The following is a 19,189-nucleotide window of genomic DNA, read 5'->3' as shown; positions in this document are numbered from 1 at the left end:
AACAAAAACTGTGAGATAGTAATGAAAAGTTCCCATACACTTCCACCCCTTCTCCCCATCAACATCTGATGTTAGTATCTTTGTCAAAATAATGAACCACACCCAGATTCCCCTATTTTTTTAGTCCAAAAATTATTTACCCCTCCCAGACTCTGGTAATCAGCATTCTATATTGACATTGAGTTTTGTGGGGCCAACACTGTGGTGTAGCGGGCTAAAGCCTCTGCCTGCAAGATTCGGTGTCCCATATGGACGCCAGTTCTAGTTCCAGCTCTTCCTCTTCTGATCCAGCTCTCTGCTATGGCCTGGGAAAGCAGTAGAAGATGGCCCAAGTCTTTGGACCCCTGTACCCACGTGGGAGACCCAGAAGAAGCTCCTGCCTCCTGGCTTCGGATTGGCTCAACTCCGACCATTGTGACCATTTGGGGAATGAACCAGCAGGATGGAAGGCCTCTCTCTCTGTCTGTAACTCTACCTTTCAAATAAACAAATAAAATAAAAAGATTGTGGTTTGTCTTAGTTTTAACTCCTGCATATAGAGACAGTGTGCAGTATTCTGTGTTGGGCTTTTTTCACTCAACATGATGCCCACCAGTTCCATTTATCTTGCTGAAAATGACACAATTTTATTCTTTTTAATAGCTGAATAATATTCCTTGCTTTTGTATACCACATTTTCTTTATCCATTCATGTGATGATGGATACCTTGATTGATTCTATTATTACTATTATTTTTTTTGACAGGCAGAGTGGACAGTGAGAGAGAGACAGAGAGGAAGGTCTTCCTTTACCGTTGGTTCACCCTCCAATGGCTGCTGCAGCCAGCACACTACGCTGATCCGAAGCCTGGAGCCAGGTACTTCTCCTGGTCTCCCATGGGAGTGCAGGGCCCAAGCACTTGGGCCATCCTCCACTGCACTCCCGGGCCACAGCAGAGAGCTGGACTGGAAGAGGGGCAACCGGGACAGAATCCAGCACCCCGACCAGGACTAGAACCCGGTGTGCCAGCACCGCAGGCAGAGGATTAGCCTATTGAGCCGCGGCACCGTCCGATTCTATTATTTTGGCCATTGTGGACAGTGCAGCTTAAACATGATGGACTAGATACCTCTTTGGTTCAATGAGTTCATGTCTTTGGTTATATATCTAGAACTGCTTGTTCCTAAGCCCTACTGAAGCACCACCCTATCAGTCTCCCTAAAGGAGAGGACCGTGCGTCTGCATTGTGAAGCTTGCCCATGGCACAGTGATGCATCCAGCCAGGCTTGAGTTCCAGAACTGAGACTGCAGAACTGCTGAGTTGGAGACCAGGGGGGTAGTTCCTGTGGACTGAGCTTCCTTTGGGTCTCTACCTGGTGCATTGGGAGCCACACCCTTTCTCCTTTGCTGTCTGTGTGCATAGCTCATATAAAGGTGCCCTGACAATCAATCCTTGGGCTCATGCACTTGTGGGAAGAAGGGAGGTGGAATCCAGGATTTGTTTATTTCACTCTCCTCTTTCTTTTACCTCAGAGAGCTCAGCTAAGCACGCAGTGAAAGACGAAGGAAATGAATTCAGTGTCAGTCCTCTGAACGAAAAGCTAATAGTGAACCGTCTCAGCCCTCTATTGACCACTAATGATCTAAATGAAGAACTGGAGTTAGTGAGGTTTGCTGATGGCATAATCAGCGTCAGTCAATAAGAGTTGCAAGGGAAGAAGGGCATTCCAGATGGGCTTTCAAGTTAGGAAATCTAATGAAATAACTCCTGGGGATATTGGATTTGTGAACCTTTCAGCCATCCTGCAGAGAAGCACTAAGTGTAGGTGTCATGAGTTCAAGTAAACAGCAGTAGAAATCATTCTGAGACTCTTGTTCACATGTTTGCAACTTCACAGTGTCTGGAGGTGAGTAAACATTGTACTTAGCCACTTTTATTTTCCTCCATAATTATCTGAGCACAGCTAATGACTTTGGATTAAGTTTCTGATAAGGATGAGATCACATGAAAATTTGGACCCCATGTAATTCAGAATTTTTGGTGTCAGGCTCTGACTTCCGAAGCATGGATAATCCAACTTGAGAATGTCTGTGTCTTCCTCTGGCCTCAGCCATCTCAAAGGAATGTCAGAAAAATATTGATATATGAAATCAATACTATTCAATTTGCTTAGCGTATCCTTCATTTCTTACTCCTTGCTGATACCACTGTTTCTCTCTCTCTCTCTCTCTCTCCCCCTGTCTCTCTCTCTCTCCCTGTCTCTTTCTTTCCCTCTTTCTCTCTCTCTCTTCACTCCCCCCCATCTTATATAGCAATTTCAACTCCACCTAAGCACCAGTCATCCAGGGTCTAGGGCCCAATTCACTCCTGGGAAGTGGAAGTTCACAGAGCAAGAAAGCCCAGTGGTGAGAGATCTACTTGTCCTGGCCCGTCAACGCCCTTTGAACTGGAAGGAATGCATTTGTTCTTTTCAAATCTACTTCAAGCAGTTCTCTGGCACAGTAAAATATGGGAAAAATGCAAACTAATATCATGAGTGCCAAAGAACTGGAAAAGTCATGTTACAAAGTAGGTGCATGGTTGTTCATGGCATAGACTAGGAAAGGATAGTAGGAGAAAAAATAAAGTGTGGATTCTTTCCCAATGGTAACTGCTATAGGTCGAGTATGTGGCCCAGAAATTTATGTCAAAAGTCTAATGCCCCAATATGATCATTTTGAGATGAGGTCCTTGGGAAGTGATTAGGTGATGAGGGTGAAGACTGCATGAGTGAGATTAGTGCCCTTAGAAGCAGATATCAAAGAGAAATGATTTCTCCCTCTGTTGTGTGAGAATATAACAAGTAAGTGACCATGTGTAAACTGGGAAGAGGGCCCTCACCAAGAACTAGACCAGGCTGGCACCCTGATCTCAGAACTTCCACCCTTCTGGGCTGTGAGAGGGAAATGTGTGTTGTTTAAGTCCCCCAGTCTGTAATAGTTTGTTATCTGCCTGAGCTGACTAGGACAGTGAGCTGTCACTAATTGTCAGATAGATCACTCAAGTTGAAACCTTTAAGATACTATTTAATTTGAATATCTAAATGAATTTGAAATAGAAAACTCCATTTGGAAAAAGTGTAGCAAGAATAATGTATAATTCAAACAAAGGAATGTCTGTGTTGGCACTTTTTTTGAACCTTATTTAGAGTACCTGCATCTTAAAAATTATTGATTGATTGATTTGAAAGGCAGGGTTAGAGAGGGAGCAAGAGAGACAGAGAAAGACAGAGAGAGAATGCACACTATTTTTTATCTGCTGGTTCACTCTCTAGGTGGCCCTAATGGCGAACTCCATCCAGGTCTTGCACATGGGTGGCAAAGGACATCCTCTGCTGCATTCTCAGGCACATTAGCAGGGATCTGGATATGAAGTGGAGCAGCCAGGACGTGAACCAGTGCTCACATGGGATGCCATAGCCATAGGCAGACTTAACCCAGTGCGTCCCAATGCTGGCTATAGTACATGTGCTTTTTATGTGCCTTTTTTTTTTAATTATTTGAAAGAGTTACACAGAGAGAGGAGAGGGAGAGGGAGAGGGAGAGGGAGAGAGAGAGAGAGAGAGAGAGAGAAGTCTTCCAATCAGTGGTTCACTCCCCAATTGGCCACAATAGCTGGAGCTGCACTGATCCAAAGCCAGGAGCCAGGAGCTTCTTCCAGGTCTCCCACACGGGTGCAGGGGCCCAAGGACCTGGTCCATCTACTGTTTTCCCAGACCATAGCAGAGAGCTGGATGGGAAGTAGAGCAGCTGGGTCTCGAACTGGCGCCCATATGGGGTGCTGGCACTTAAGGCGAGGGCATTAACAGTGCCGGCCCCACAGTACATGTCCTTAACTGGTGCTCTGCACTGCCTCTCAGTCACATGAGAGAAAGGTGGGTGAGGTCAATGAAAAGGTTCTACACAGTTAAATAGTCATTTGGTTGTATTACTATTGCAGTGACTATTACTCTAATTGTCCCACTAGATATAATTAGCCAGCTAAGTACACAACAGCCAAAAAGACAGCCAAAGGACTAGGGTGAAGTAAGCAATGCCATCTAAAAATAAATTTAGAAATGAAAATGTAATGCAGGTCTCAGGCTGTTCTGGCCACATTTATCTGGGGGTCTGACTCAGCAGGGCTCTGCCTGAAGCCAGCTGGCTCAGAGTCACCCCCGAAACCTACCCACCAGTGGGACTTCCTGAGCATAGACCACTCAGGGCTAGCAGCGTCAGATCCTAGGAACTATAGTGACAAAGCCGGCTTATGTCAGTCCTTGTTGTTTCTCAGGCAAACGTGAGTCACAGTGGAGATTCTCTCTGCAAGTGAATGCGCACGTAGGGCAGATAACTCCCTCTTTCAGTTATTTATTGCATTTCTACTGAGTGCCAGGCATTCGTTGAATACCTACTAAGCTAAGTTTCAGGCATAGTCCCTACATGTAGCCATTGCTTGCCCTGAAGAGAAGTAGTCTGATCTCACTACAGTATACCCTCTGTTCATAGTTTCTAGTCCCCACTTCTACTTCCCCAGCAGACACTGCCTCCCAGATAGCTACCTCTCCCCAATCCAAGGTGAGAGGCAACCGAGGAGGCATAGTATTCTCATGTCGTAGGTTATGCTCAACCAGGATGTTATCTGTGTACAGAGAAATCTCAGCCAGGAGTGGTGACAGCATCCTGGAGGATGCTGGCTGCAAGGTGTATCCAGTCCTGCCCTGAGAATCCTGGCCTACATTAACTGCCCCTGTTTTTTCAGGAGGAAAGAGAGCCATCTCACAGTGGACTTAGCCAGTTGAACTCGGATGACTCATGCTGGTTATCCCAGGAGCACATTGCTGCCACGATTGCTGCTGAGTCCATACTTCACTAGTCTTCCCAAACAAAAAATTGCCTATAGCCCTAAGTCTGTCTTACAGTTGACCCTGCACTTGTGTGTGACCTGACTACTCCAAAGTGAGGTGTGCAACATGCATTCCTCACTCAGCTTTCAAACTTTTATAGCCTTTCACCTGCTGTGGTCAGGAGCTTTAGCTTGATCTGTCTTCTCCCTGATTGGCCACACCTCAAGCTATGACACCCTAATCTGTCCAGGCAGAGTAATCCAATCTCCCAGTTTCTGAGAGCCCTGGCCCGCCATGTTCCCCCACAGTCACATCATTATGCACTGAAAATAAATGAAGTAGGCACTCTAAGGATGCATAATGCATAACCTCCAAAATATATGCATAATTTATTATTAAGGTAATATTATAGTAGTAAAATAATAAGAACAAAAATAATAGTTTAACGTCTAGATGAATAATTTTATGAGGGAAAAAGCTGTTTATTGAGTAATTCTCTGTGCAAAAAAGCAGACTATGAGTGATCATGACAAGATGGTTCTCATCCTTGCCTATCCCTCTTCCCTTTGTCTTTGTTCCTTCGTGTCCTTCTATGAACCTCCTAGTTTCCGTTTTGCATACATATATTTTTTTATCCTAGCTTCTAAGAATGTCTCCTTATTAAGCCACCATCTAAAGCATCAATTAAGCACCTGCATATCCATAGGGCTTTTTCAGGGGCTGCTTCCCACATACTTTCTATTTATGTCATTGCGTGTCTCATTCCAGACTTCCATGTGTTCCCCAGTATATTTGCATCACATTCTCTGTATGAGTGAGTTATTCTTTGTAGGTCTATGATGATTTATGTTCCTTTATTGTGATTTTTAATCCAGATTGTGATCAACCTGAAATATTTTCTAATCTCCAATATGTTCCATATAAAGAATGACATTGAATGTAATTACAATAGATTGAGTAGATCAGTTAGTATTCCATCTGTGAAGTTAGAATTTCATATTGTCATTCTCTGCCCCAGTAGAATACAAAATATATTTATTCTGTTCAACTCCAGTCTTCAGGGCTAACAGATGCCTTTTTCTAATATGGTACATTTGTCCAATGATACATTAAGCCAAGAGCGGTCTAATTTCATTTCTTATCTGTTGTGTGAACCAGTCCTGATTTTCCTTGACTCAGTCAATGACCTATGATCTGGGGATTATACTAAGGCTGCCTAGATTTGTGCAACATGGCTGAATCGAACCAAGGTGAGTGGCACAGAGAATTAAAAGGGTTTAAGACATGAACACTAATTTAAGAGATACAAAATCTTCTCTTCTTACAGCAGTATCTCTCTAGATCCTTGCTGATGTGACGGGCTTGTAAGAACTTGGAACACCAATACAGAAGGAAATAGATGCACTAGACATCAGTTGATAACTGGGAGCTATGGAATTTTGAGTTTCATGGCGATAGCCTCTGTTAGATTGGAATTCCATGTGCTGAACTCAATGACATACAAGGCTCATCAGAGTAAAAGCATAGGTTATCTATTAGTCCAGGGTTGGGGTTGAGAGGTGGTGTTATGTCTCTGAAGAGCAGGGAAATGAACTAAGTGCCAGGACCTTACTTTAATGCTATTCTCAAACAACATTGTTTCCAAAGTAAGAAGAGTTGGCTTAACTTCCAGATCAGTCAAGCTGACTCCATTTGATATGTTGATGGGTTTGCAAAATTCTCCTACACTTTCCTGAGTCTCTTTAGCCAAAAAAAAAGCTTTCCAAGAGTTTGATGCAAATTCTGGTTCTGTGCCTATCTGCTACTCCCACTCCTGCCAAATCCTGACACCTCCCCTTCCAACACACTCACCCACAGGCACACACAAACACATACACACAGAGGGCAGTTAAAGGTCTCAGTAGGTGTGATTGGACTCTTTCATTCAAACAATACAATGAAAATGTAAGTGATTCTAAGGGGAGAAAGGAACAGAAATAGAAACCAAGGCCTGCATAAACTGAATCCAATGGGGTTTTTAAAAACAGTGGAGCTAAGCTTCAGAGCTTATTTTCAGAAGAAATTGTCTTCAAAATGACTCCTACTGAGTAGTACAAAATGAAAATCCATTTGAGGATGTAAAAAGGATGTACCAGCTGTCCTTGCTGGGCACCCCAGCTCCACCATGGGGAAATGTCATCTTTTTTCTGTGCTAAATTCTTTTGGCCTTTTTTCGGTGTGGTGGTAATGGGATGTTTTCAGAATTCCACATCTGTCCCAAGCTGCAAAGAAGCACATAACCATAAGCTTGCAGGACTGCTTGTTCCAGGAGTTTTAAATATGGACTCTAAATATTCCTCATCTTTCAAAACTATTGATTGCCATTGATTAAATAGAACTAAACTGCCTTTGAGTCTCTTTGGATCCCTTGCATAAATACATATTGAGGAGCTGTTTCCAATATCCATTAGGTCTTAAGGTTTCTCTTTGGAGCCATTAGCATTTATCATATGACTGTAAATATAGATTCAAGGATGTTTAAAACACACATTATTTACCTGGCAAGCCTTAATGGCTCCAAAAGATGCATTAAAGCCTGTTTTAAACTCCTCTCCAAGAATAGATCCCGAACACCTCCCATACTTGAATTTTATTTTATATCAAGGGAAATTATGCTACCGAATAATTTACCCAAGGTTTTAAATAAAATATATTTCCAAAGCATATTCATTCAACAATTTTGTGACTGTTTTGTAAAAGTAATTTGCTTTGAGTGATGCTTTAGTGGAAGCACCCAGCCATGGTTTTACTGAAAGCCCTTTTTAAAAAAAATAGTCTCAAAAGAAAAATGAAAAGGTCTCTACCTTTAGAGTAAAAATGATTAAATTTTCTATTTTTATTCATATTTACTTTTTGAAGTTAATAAACATTGAAGTTAAAGGAAATATTTCATAAGACCTGATGATGAAAAATAAATAATTACTGGAAGAGAACAAAGTGCCTAGTCACCTCTTTCACAATTCTGGAGACTTGGGAATAAAGGGTTAGCTTTTAAACCAGTGTGGGAAAATGGGACACTCAATAAAAGATGCTGGAATAATTGGTTATTCACAAGGATAAAATTAGGCCCTGACCTTACACTATGAACAAAATAGCTTCCATGTGGGTTAAAGAACAAAATAGGAAAATGAAAAACTTCAATACTTTTAGAAAGAATATTTTGTGTTTTATGAACTCAGAGAGAGATTTCTTAAGGTAAAAAATACTTACAAACCTCAGAAGATAGATAAATTTAAGTCTATTAAATTTAAGTATGTTATCTGTCTAAGATATATCTCCTGCAAAGTAAAAGGACAATCTAGAAAATGACACTTGTAGTATACATTACGACAAAAGATTAATGTTCTGTAGATAACTCCTACCCATCACCAAGAAAATGCACAAAGTGTAACTGAGAAATGGGTAAAGACAAGAGTAGGCTAATCATCAAGGAGGAAGCCCATCCATTGGTAGACAGGTGGGAAGAGGCTGTGCCATACTCATGATCAATTAAAGGTGCATAAAGTAAAGCAGTGCCATTTCACCTTATCAGGCATGCAAAACTGGAGTTTGAGAATGACAAGGGCCAGGAAGATTGTGAAACCACAAAAATATTCAGTCACCACTGGACAGAATTTTGATTGATATCACCACTTTAGAGATTATTTTGGTATGGTGCACTGAAGTTGAAAGCAGGCATTCCTCATTCCCTTGCCACGAGTACTAGTGACATAGCCTACAAAAGTACTTGCGCATGTATGTCGATAGAGAACTAGAAGCAGAGACATTCAAGATTGTTTTGAAAACAGGCTGGCCATCTGTTAATGGAAGGATTAATAAAGAACCTGTAGAGTACTCATAAAATGCTATATGGAATAACAAAACCAAACAAACAAAAATCCAGAATGGTGCCGAGATATGCACAGTAGTACCTCAAAAAGTTCGTGGATAATTCATGAATATAAAAATGTTGAATCATGTTAGGCTTACATTTGCATATTATTGTTCAAATTCATTTTGAAGTGCCTTGGTATAGGAATATGGAGAAATCTAAAATAAATAAAGGAAAAATTGATAAATTGATTATTTAAGTTAAAACAACAGTAATTTTTGCCTAGGAAGAGGAAAATTAAACATTTAAAAGACCAAGACACTAAACCCAAGCTGTCATTAGTCAAGGGAAGGGTATCTATCTATGTACCTACCTATCTACTACCTATCTATATATCTATCCAACTACCTATATATCAGCCTGCTATTTCTGTAGCTATCTATCTCTCTAAATATACAACTGTCTCTACCTATACTATTTCTTTTCTTGTTTCAGATGGAGCATGAGGTAGTTTCCAGATTTTTAAAATGTAGCAAACAGTAAAATAGAGTGAAAAGAAAATTCTAGGCAAAGGTAACAAATGCTCTTGATTCCTCCATTAGTGTATGTAAGCAGGCCAAGTGTTAGAGCAAGCGTTCACAAGGGAGGAAACTTTGTATGAGCACCAGATGTACTGAAGAATATCTGGTGTCCCTTTCTGTCATCTGGGGAGACTGACGTCCCTGTCCAGCAGCAAATGAGAAGTGTGAAATGTGGAGCTCAGAATAAAAATTACGTAGAAACTGGGCCGTAGGAGAACACCTGCCTTTTTGTGTCTGGGGTGTCAGGGAACCTCCAGGAGTAATTTGTGGGCTGTGTACACCACTAAGGCTTAGAACCTATAAATCTGAAAAGGTTGCAGTCAAGAAATAGAAAGAAAGTGCTGTTCTATCCGTGGAACACTTCTATGGCAGATCATAGGATTCCGCGGTCTATTTGTAAAGTAAATCTGCTCCACTGTATTGCAGTGGACTCTCCATTAGGTAGGCAAATGCGTAGCACATTGGCCCTTACAGAATTGGCGGAGTAATCAGGGGCTGGGAATGACCAGTCCGTGGACCATAAAAGGCCCATGACATCATTTGGTCTGGTCCTGCCAAGGAAACTGCAGACACAACTTGAAACTTGAGAAATCTGTAACAGGCCAATTTTTAAGTTGATAGTTTTGTATGGCCCGCGAATGAAGTTATAAATATCCAAACGGCAGAAAAAAAGATTCCCCACCCTGGGCTATGCTCCCAGAGGGAGCAGGTTCTGGGAAGAGCGAAGGTGTCTGCTCTCGAGTAAATGTTCAGCGCTGCAGGATTATGCTTTGTCCAGTTTTCTTCCTGCTACCACATACAGCATGTTTTCACATCAAGAATGGCACTTAATCCTCACACCAAGATCATTCAAGAAAAGTAGCCTGAGGCCCCATAGCCTGGCAATGCAGCATTTCCCACATGCAGGTGGAGCACAATTCATTTTTTAATATATCATTTGGCTATATATTAAAAAGCTAACAAATGTACACAGAGGTGTGTCATTCCAAGTCTTAAAGAGTTGTAAATCACCACGTTTGACTCTCCCTGCCTTAAAAACAAGATAATAGTAACATACCTGCCCATACCTGTCTCTGCCTCCACTTAATAGTTCTTGATACCTCGCTGTCTTCCAACCATCCACACACAGTCAGTCCCTTAGTCCCAGAGATTTCTCAAATGCCCTGGTCTACACAGCGTACCAGCAACAGATTTGTGTGCCCTTCTTGCAAAGATTATTAAATCATCCTCTGTGTAACTAGTTTTGTTTAAGGTCTATCTCCTCCATCAGGTTTGAATTCCATGAAGGTAGCGAGCAGTTTCTCACCATCCCATTTCTAGCAGTGACCTATTAAATCTATAAATAAATGCCAGGTTAAATCATTTTTGTGCAGAGCTCAGATCAAAGCTTTCCTTCCATCTCTTTTTAATTGAAGAACATCCTGAGATTACAAGGCATGCTATCCTGCTGTTAAGGAATTGTGACCAACCATGACTCGTTTTGGGTACGTATCGAGGTGTTTTTTCTATAGGATGGAAAAAAAGGAAAGGGCAAAAAACAGAATAGATGCTGACTTCTATATCCACCAATATCAAATTTGGGGGTTCATAAAAAGAGCTGACTGATTATGCAATAGAGGTGAATGTCTATATACAATAACGATTATAAACTTGAAGTAATGACCTACATCCAGCAGCATTAAAAATGACCTCTTTAATCTGTTTTATATAGTGAAATATGTCATAAGAGATGTAATTTGAAAATGATTGAATGATGACCAATATCACTTCCAAACATAATGCTGGACATGAAGAAGACTGTATTTAAAATGTGTTAAATGAGAAAAGGAAAGGTTGAAAGAATGGATGAACAAATGCCCACGTTAGCCAGTGACAGATTTTCCATTGTTTTCCTCAGCTTTGTCCCTCTTTTCTCTTTCACCTGTTACCTCCTTTTCTGCTCCCAGCCATAGCATCTTTCTTTAATAGTGATGCTTTTTAGTACAAAGTTTTAGTAACACGTATCTTATTAAGAAGTGTGCTCCTTTAGGAATCGCCTAGGCATATATCATACAATTTTCTTTGTAAAATCTCTTCTTTGAAGTGGCAACTAAGAAGCTCCTATATCAAGGATCCAGAAAATGTAAAACTGTCATTTGTTCTTGGTTTAAAGACAACAGAAAAAAAGGAAACCAGGAAGACCTATTTTATTACATCGTTTTTTTGGTAATGTTTGTATTTTGACTTCTAAAATTATTAATATTTTCATAAATATTTGAACCCTGTGGAAATAATCTCATGAACATTCTATTTCTAGGTCTATAAAGCAATTACAAGCTTGAAAGTGCTATTTTATTGTAATAAAAAGGAGAGTATTGGTGATATGTGGTTTGTGGTTTATTAAAGCCAGCTTGCTTAGACTTTAAAATGAGTAATTGCCAGCATAATTACTGTTTTACATTATGTGATCTGCAGTCAGCTTTTTCGGTGAATCAGTTTTCTGCGAGTTTATGGTGCTCTTGCTTGCAGGACTAAAGAAAATACTGTTAAATAATTTAGCACCTGTGCCATTACCTATAACTGTGAATCTACCTTCTACTGAGTCGCCCTGGAGGTTCTTTGAGCTAAACCCAGAGCGAGGCTGCCTGCACCCTTGGAAGCCCTTCTTCATCGTGTGCTCATCTCCCTTCCTCTTCATTTCCTCTCTTGTTTGCTGAGCTCACACCATCACAGGCAGCTCACTCTCTGGCGTTCTCTCTCTCTCTCTCTCTCTCTCTCTCTCTCTCTCTCTGTCTCTCAGCTGCAGGGGGTGCTATCATGCCCTTTCTGACAATGCGCTAAAAAATTGGGGTTTTATCTTTGGGGTTTGGATGTGGAAGCACTGGGTCTGACTTGCTGGTTTTTCCCACCCCTCATCCCTCCTGCCTTCCTCTTTTGGTTCCCTGGACACTGACAGCAGTGCTAAGTGAATCGCAAATAATCTCCACCCCTTTAAATGCCTCTGACCCCACTGTTCTGCCTTCCATAGAGTTTGTTTCTTTCATGTGCTTATGTCTCACAAAAATAGATTGTGAGTCCAAAAAAGGCCAAGGCTCTTCCTTTGTGTATAACTCATGGCAACTGGGATAGAGCAGGTGACCATAAAGTACAGAAAAAAGAGACACACATCCCCCTCAGGTTCTGTGGGTCCAATATGCTCTAAAAGCGCTCCAGGAGGGAGGCGAGCCTGAGAGATACGTGGTCATTCTTCTACCATCCTTGTGTATGGTAGTAGCTTTGTTCGGCTTTTGAGGTTAATGGAGTTAGGAAGAAAACATACAAAAAGAAAGAGAGCTTTCTGATGGTGTGCTGGTTGTCTTCTGTGTTCTAAGGTACTTTTAAGTGAGCTAGCAAAACTGGCTAGGTGTGGTTGTCATTGCTGATCATGCTGCCGGTAGCCTGTCGTATTGCTGTTCCACCAGCTCCGCCAGCCTCTGCTTTTTCCTCATGTTGAAATGGACCCAACACATCCTGAGAAAGGCAGTTGCCTAGATGGAGGTAAATAATTTCTTTAGTGTATAATTGTCGTATCCTGACAGGTCTCTGGCACCTAAGACGGTACCACAGGTGTGCCTTCCTGTATTCTGAAGTTTGCGGCTCAGTAAGGAGATAGTGTTTTCCGTCATTCCCATCGTAAGGTTAAGGGTGTTGTTACAGCAGCAGCTCACGTCAGCACATCGTTCTGTCCTCTGTTCATGGCATATCATCACAACACTCAGTGTAGTACTGTGTAATACCAAACACTGCAGGAACTGAAGAAAAATCGGGTAATCTCTAAAGCCACATGAGGAGTAGATAGTGGAGACCTAGAAACCGTGAATTAACAAGCAGACTCTACAGCAAAGTGTTAAATTAATTTTTAAATTGTATTTATTTATTTATTGGAGAGAAGAGAGATGAAAGAACAGAGGATGAGCACTTGCATCTACCAGTCCCCTCCTCCAATGCCCACAATTACTGGGGTTGGGCCAGGCTGAAGCTGGGAGCCAGGAACTCATCCCAAATCTCCCACATGGATGACTGGGACCCATATTGTTGTCATCACTGCAGCCTCCCAAGGTGTGTATTAGCAGGAAACTGAAGCCAGGAGCCCGGAGCCGGGAACTAGAGCCCGGCTTTGAGCCCAGGCACTCCAACTTGGGACACAGGCGTCCTAAAATCCCTCTCTTGTTTTGTCTATGTACCAAGGCTAAAAGTAATTGCTCTAGTTATGGAGCAGCAGTGCGTTTGTGTGTTTTTGATGGCGCATGTTACCTGAATCTGAGAGGATGAATCATATTCTTTTGTAATAAGATGTAGCATTTTTATATCTTTATCCACTTAACAGCTTCGTATTTGCCTCTGCTCTGGTGAGTGGGTAATTTGTGTTCCAGTCAGGAATCTTCAGAGATTTATCACACAAAAAGTGTGGTCTCTAAGGAAGGTTTTTCTACAACTCAATTGAACCAAGCTAATTAGAATGTTTGCATAAATCACAATATTTATCTAATAATAATAATGTTTAAGAAATTTATATTCAATGTACATTTATAGACACATTCTTTTTGTGGAAGAAAACATAACTAACCTACTGAACTAACAGTGAATAAGCCAATCTGGCCATGGGCTGTTAATAATAATAATAATAATAACATCAACAATTATAATATATATCATATATTCCTGAGCTTCTCTAGACATCCCCAGACACTTTAATAGATATTATCTTATTTGAGTTTCAGTCATAGAAAGATGATTCTGTAAAGTATGTTACCTCATCTGAATATATAGGGCCAGCTGTATTTCTTCAGCAAAACATTCTAGACTTTTGAAGATAGTATTGTGCATGTGCCGAGTCTTACCTGGTGACCAGGAACTGTGTAGTGATCTCTGTAGTCAAGCTCACTAACATTGCAGCCAAACTTGTGAAAAGCCAAAGCCAATAATGTAATGAAGAGTCACACCTAAATTTAAATCCATTCTGTTTCAATAAATTATTTTGGGGGAAAAATGGCTTTCAGAAATTTCATCTTTGGCCTTTAAATAAAAGATTGAGGACCTATATGATACATGTGTTAAAGACCCAACCATTTCATTAGCAAAAGCCAAACATGCTCCATTTCTTACTAGGAAAACAGCCTCACAAAACTGTCAATTCAGCCAGCACCGTGGCTCACTAGGCTAATCCTCCGCCTGCGGTGCCGGCACCCTGGGTTCTAGTCCCGGTCGGGGCATTGGATTCTGTCCCGGTTACTCCTCTTCCAGTCCAGCCCTCTGCTGTGGCCTGGGAGTGCAGTGGAGGATGGCCCAGGTGCTTGGGCCCTGCACCCACATGGGAGACCAGGAGGAAGCACCTGGCTCCTGGCTTCGGATCAGCGCAATGCGCCAGCCGCAACGTGCTGGCCATAGCAGCCACTTCGGGGGTGAACAATGGAAAAAGAAGACCTTTCTCTCTGTCTCTCTCTCACTGTCTAACTCTGCCTGTCAAAAAAACCAAAACAACAACAACAAAAAAAACAGTCAATTCACTGTTCAGTTCTTTTTACATCTGTAAAATTCAAAATTGTTCTACCCAGGTCTCTTGCTTCCCTTTGGCATTCATATTTATGCTTTTTGCAAGAAATTTCTGCCCAGAATTATGATTCTTTAATTCCCCATGTTTACCAGTGAAAAGAACATGTGCTCTGAATCCAGACAGATCTTAATTTTAATCCTACTGCAATGTTTCATAGTTTACTTGAACTCTTAGAACCTAATTTTCATCACCTCTCAAATGAGAAAAATAAGTCCATCTTGCAGTATTTCTATCAGGGTTATGTGGACTAACGTGCTCAGCTTTACTGAGTTTGAGGCAGAGACTTCTTTCTGTGTACCCAGTGTCCCTGGTCTCCTCTTCTCTCTTACTGGTAGAATCTCAGTGTTTAGTTGGTGAACAGTCACACGTCCCAGCCTTCACTCTGGCTGTGTATGGCTCTAACATACAATTTTGGTCAATGAAAGGAAAGCAGACCTTCTGGAAGCAGTGGGAGTATACCCTTTACTCTCTCTCCTTTGTTCCTTCCTCTACGCTGTGCTCTCCATACTGTTTCCTGCAGACACCCTTGGGTTGTGATGGAAGTCACCGTAGGGATGGTGGATCGTGAGCATAGCTGCTGGACATGGGGTTTCCAGCCCTGCACTGTCTAGGCTTAGATTTCATAAAGTGAAACAAAGGCACATTTTGTTGAGCTACTGTTAGTTTGAGTTTTTTGGTGCTTATAGCTGAACCTCATTCTAACTGATAATACTTTCAATAAGAGTTGCTTCTCTTGCCTTCTCACAATCCACTTTTTATTGGCACCTATAAACTCTCTGCAGCTCCTCTGAACCTTCCAGCTTGGGCTTACTGGCTAATTACTGTGGTGTGCTCACAGCCTGGCTGTGGGTAACTCCCCCCACCCTGCTGGCAGGTTCATTCTTTCTTTCTACCCCTCAACATGATCTTGGTTTAGCCAGCAGTTTGTTATATAAGGCATTTTACATGACATTTCTCTTTTATCCTACTTTCATTTTCTGCAGGCTCTTACAGATCTTTTTAATGGTCTCATCTTAAATTCCTTTAATTCCTATTTTATGATTATAGAACCCTTTTGATGTTCCATTGTAAAATTTTTTCTTTGCATGCTTCCTTTCAGCCTCCTGTCTTCCAACTTCTTCATATCTTTTCTACCTTCTTTTTGTTTCTTTTTTTTTTCCGTTTTGTTTTGTTTCTTAGTCTCTTTATTCTGTTTTGAAAAAGCATTCTTTCTGTTGTTTATTTCCCTCTTGGACTCAGAATGACCTCTTCCCAGCAGGCTCTCTCAAGCTTCATCTGTCCATCACTGCACTCCAGAGAGACTGAAGCCAATAAAAAGTAATACACACATCACATTAGCACTTGTGAACACTTAACGCACAAAACGTAGTATATGGCCACAAAAATTAGAGAAAGTTAAAAATGTTCTGAGCATATTCATATCAACTTTGTGATTACACATGTGGGAGTAGGTAGGGAAATGGTCTGAGGGAATCTAGGAACTCTTTGGTTCTGTCTGTAACTTTTTGAATGACTTGCTTAAGGTCTAAATGACATACAATTATACATATATTACATTGCACAATTTTCTTATTTTATTTCTCCATGTCATTGACATAACAATTGTACGTATTTGGGGGTACAGTTTGATAATTCAATATATGTGTGCAGTATGTAATGATCAAATCAGGGCAATAAGTATTTCTAGCTCATTATTTCTCTGTGTGTTCAGAACATTCAACAGTGAGTTGTTTTCAACTGTAGTCACCCTTCTGTGCTGTAGAACACTGAAACTTACTGCTTCCCTCTAACTGATTTTGGGTATCCAAATCTAACCCTCTCTCCCTTCTTCTCTACCCTTTCTTTATTTTTTTAATTTATTTATTTTTTGACAGGCAGAGTGGACAGTGAGAGAGAGAGACAGAGAGAAAGGTCTTCCTTTCCTGTTGGTTCACCCTCCAATGGCCGCTGCGGCCCGTGCACTGCGGCTGGTGCACCGCGCTGATCCAAAGCCAGGAGGCAGGTGCTTATCCTGGTCTCCCATATGGGTGTTGGGCCCAAGGACTTGGGCCATCCTCCACTGCCTTCCCGGGCCACAGCAGAGAGCTGGCCTGGAAGAGGGGCAACTGGGACAGAATCTGGCGCCCCAACTGGGACTAGAACCTAGTGTGCTGGCGCTGCAGGCAGAGGATTAGCCTATTAAGCCGCGGCGCCGGCTTCTGTACCCTTTCTAAACTATAATCAATTAATTAAGTGCACAATTTGATGAATTATTTATTTTACAGGTAGAGTTAGAGAGAGAGAGAGAGAGAGAGAGAGAAAGATCTTCCTTCCGTTGGTTCACCCCCAAAATGGCCGCTATGGCCGGCACTGCATTGATCCGAAACCAGGAGCCAGGTGCTTCTTCCTGGTCTCCCATGCGGGTGCAGGGGCCCAAGCACTTGGGCCATCCTCCACTGCCCTCCTGGGCCACAGCAGAGAGTTGGATTGGAAGAGGAGCAACTGGGACTAGAACCCGGCGCCCATATGGCATGCTGGTGCCACAGGCGGAGGATTAACCAAGTGAGCCACGGCACTAGCCCAATTTGATGAATTTTAACATATATGTCCACCATGAAACCACAACCAAAATCAAGATAGTGAACATAACCATCAACCCCAAAAGTGTCCTTGGACCCTTTTGTAACTTCTGCTGCTTCTCTGCCCTCTCACGCTCATCCAGGCAAACACTGATCCACTTTATGTGACTATAGATTGCTTTTTTTTTGTGACTATGTTATACAAATGAAATCATGAAAGCCGCCTACCATTACTGCTTAGCAAAAAGTGCCCACTTGATAAAAACTTATAGGAGAAATGAGTGAAATAGTGTGCATAGAACAAATATGTAAAAACTGAAAACACAAATTAGATGAGTAAAGTAAACCTTTATTATCATGTAAGTTCAGAGGTGAGATAAATTCCATTTCGCACTCAATAAATATTTACTGAATGAGCAGAAGAGCCAAATACTGTATTCATTTACCTAACTTTTGTCATATATCTAAACTTCAATATCAGGGCCCTTTAGGTTAGTATGCTTTCCATGGTATCATTCTGACTTCCTAAAATATACCTGAAACAAAGAGATCCTAGAGTAAACATAATTCATTGAATGTCCTGAATATTAAACTGTTCTTTTGTCTAACATTTAATATTGTCTTCTGTGAATTATGTTCTACTCACCCACTACTTGAATAATTTTTTAGATTTGCACTGTTCAAAATGCAAATACAATAGTGAGGTTCTTTCAGAATCATAAGATTGTCGTCTGCTTCCTTTTTAGTTGCCATTTCCATATTTTAACAGGCTCAAGTGTTAAAAATTATCTGGGATCCCGGTGAATATGGTACCTCTTCAGGATTATGATTTTATTTATTTTTATTGTTTCTTCATTTTTTATTTGAAAGACAGGATAGAAAAGACAGGGTAGAAGTTGGGGAGAGTCTTTCCTCTGTTGACTTGCTCCCCAAATGCCTGCAAAACCCAGGGCTGGGTGAGGCTGAAGCCAGTGGCCTGGAAGTCAGTCCAGATCTCCCACGTAATTGGCAAGTACCCAACCAAGTACTTGAGCAATTATCTGCTGCCTCACAGGGTTTGCATTATCAGGAAGCTGGATGAGTAGCCAAGGAGCTGGGACACGAACCAGCACTCTGAGGTGGGATGCAGACATCTTAACTGACACATGAAGTGACCGCCCACCATCATGATTTTTCCCTGTTCTGATACATGAGAAGTACTCATGTCCAAGGAAGAACCACTGTTTGGTTTTCTGGGTCTTTTTAACAGAAATACTTTCTACCAGTAGATTTCCAACCAAGCCATTAAACAGAGTGGTTGTGGTGAGGGAAATTACCGTCCTCTTCCATGTAGTATGGGAAGGAAAGAGGGCAAGTGGAAGAGCCTGAAGTTTGCTAGCTGTCAAATTGTGAACTTGTATCTTTCATGAGCTGTAGGTGCCTTCCTCCAAACTGTGAATCACTTCTGAGAGAATTCAGAGGACATGCTTGAGGAGCAGGGCCTGAGCCTCTGTACCTTGTCTAATCAAGGGAAAACTGAGATAATGGCAATAGTGTGTGTGTGTGTGTGTGTGTGTGAGAGAGAGAGCGAGAGAGAGAGAGAAGTTTCTATTTGCAGTGTCTAATGGCAGTGTCCATGGTTGAAGTGGGAGTGTGGATGAGGGCATTTCTCCTATGGAGTGTTAAGTGAAACGTCTCCTCTGACCTAGGGATGCTCTGAGCACAGAACCACAACTGGCTTCGAAAGTGGTGGTATGCTTGCATCATCTCAGCCTTGATGTGGATGCAAAAACATTGTATAATT

General features: G+C 41.6%; 1 protein-coding gene across 2 annotated transcripts in view; it reads left to right on the top strand.

Moving 5' to 3' along the window:
- The window catches only part of HS6ST3 (heparan sulfate 6-O-sulfotransferase 3), a 770,680-nt gene that overhangs the window by 635,226 nt on the left and 116,265 nt on the right, over positions 1-19,189 (top strand). Inside the window, exon 1 of one of the 2 annotated variants that reach the window (XM_089303494.1) lies at positions 10,652-10,760. The exons of the other annotated variant lie outside the window; for it this stretch is intronic. Within the exon in view, the coding sequence (XP_089159620.1) occupies positions 10,747-10,760 (14 nt within the window). The 5' untranslated portion in view covers positions 10,652-10,746. Of the gene's footprint in view, positions 1-10,651; positions 10,761-19,189 lie in introns of those variants that run through there. 2 annotated transcript variants of the gene reach the window in all.

Source organism: Oryctolagus cuniculus, chromosome 9 (genome assembly GCF_051225735.1).
Source record: "Oryctolagus cuniculus isolate XC-2025 breed Fujian yellow rabbit chromosome 9, ASM5122573v1, whole genome shotgun sequence".
NCBI lineage: Eukaryota > Metazoa > Chordata > Mammalia > Lagomorpha > Leporidae > Oryctolagus > Oryctolagus cuniculus.
Note: the sequence above shows the minus strand (reverse complement) of the source record. Positions and strands in the feature narration are given on the sequence as shown.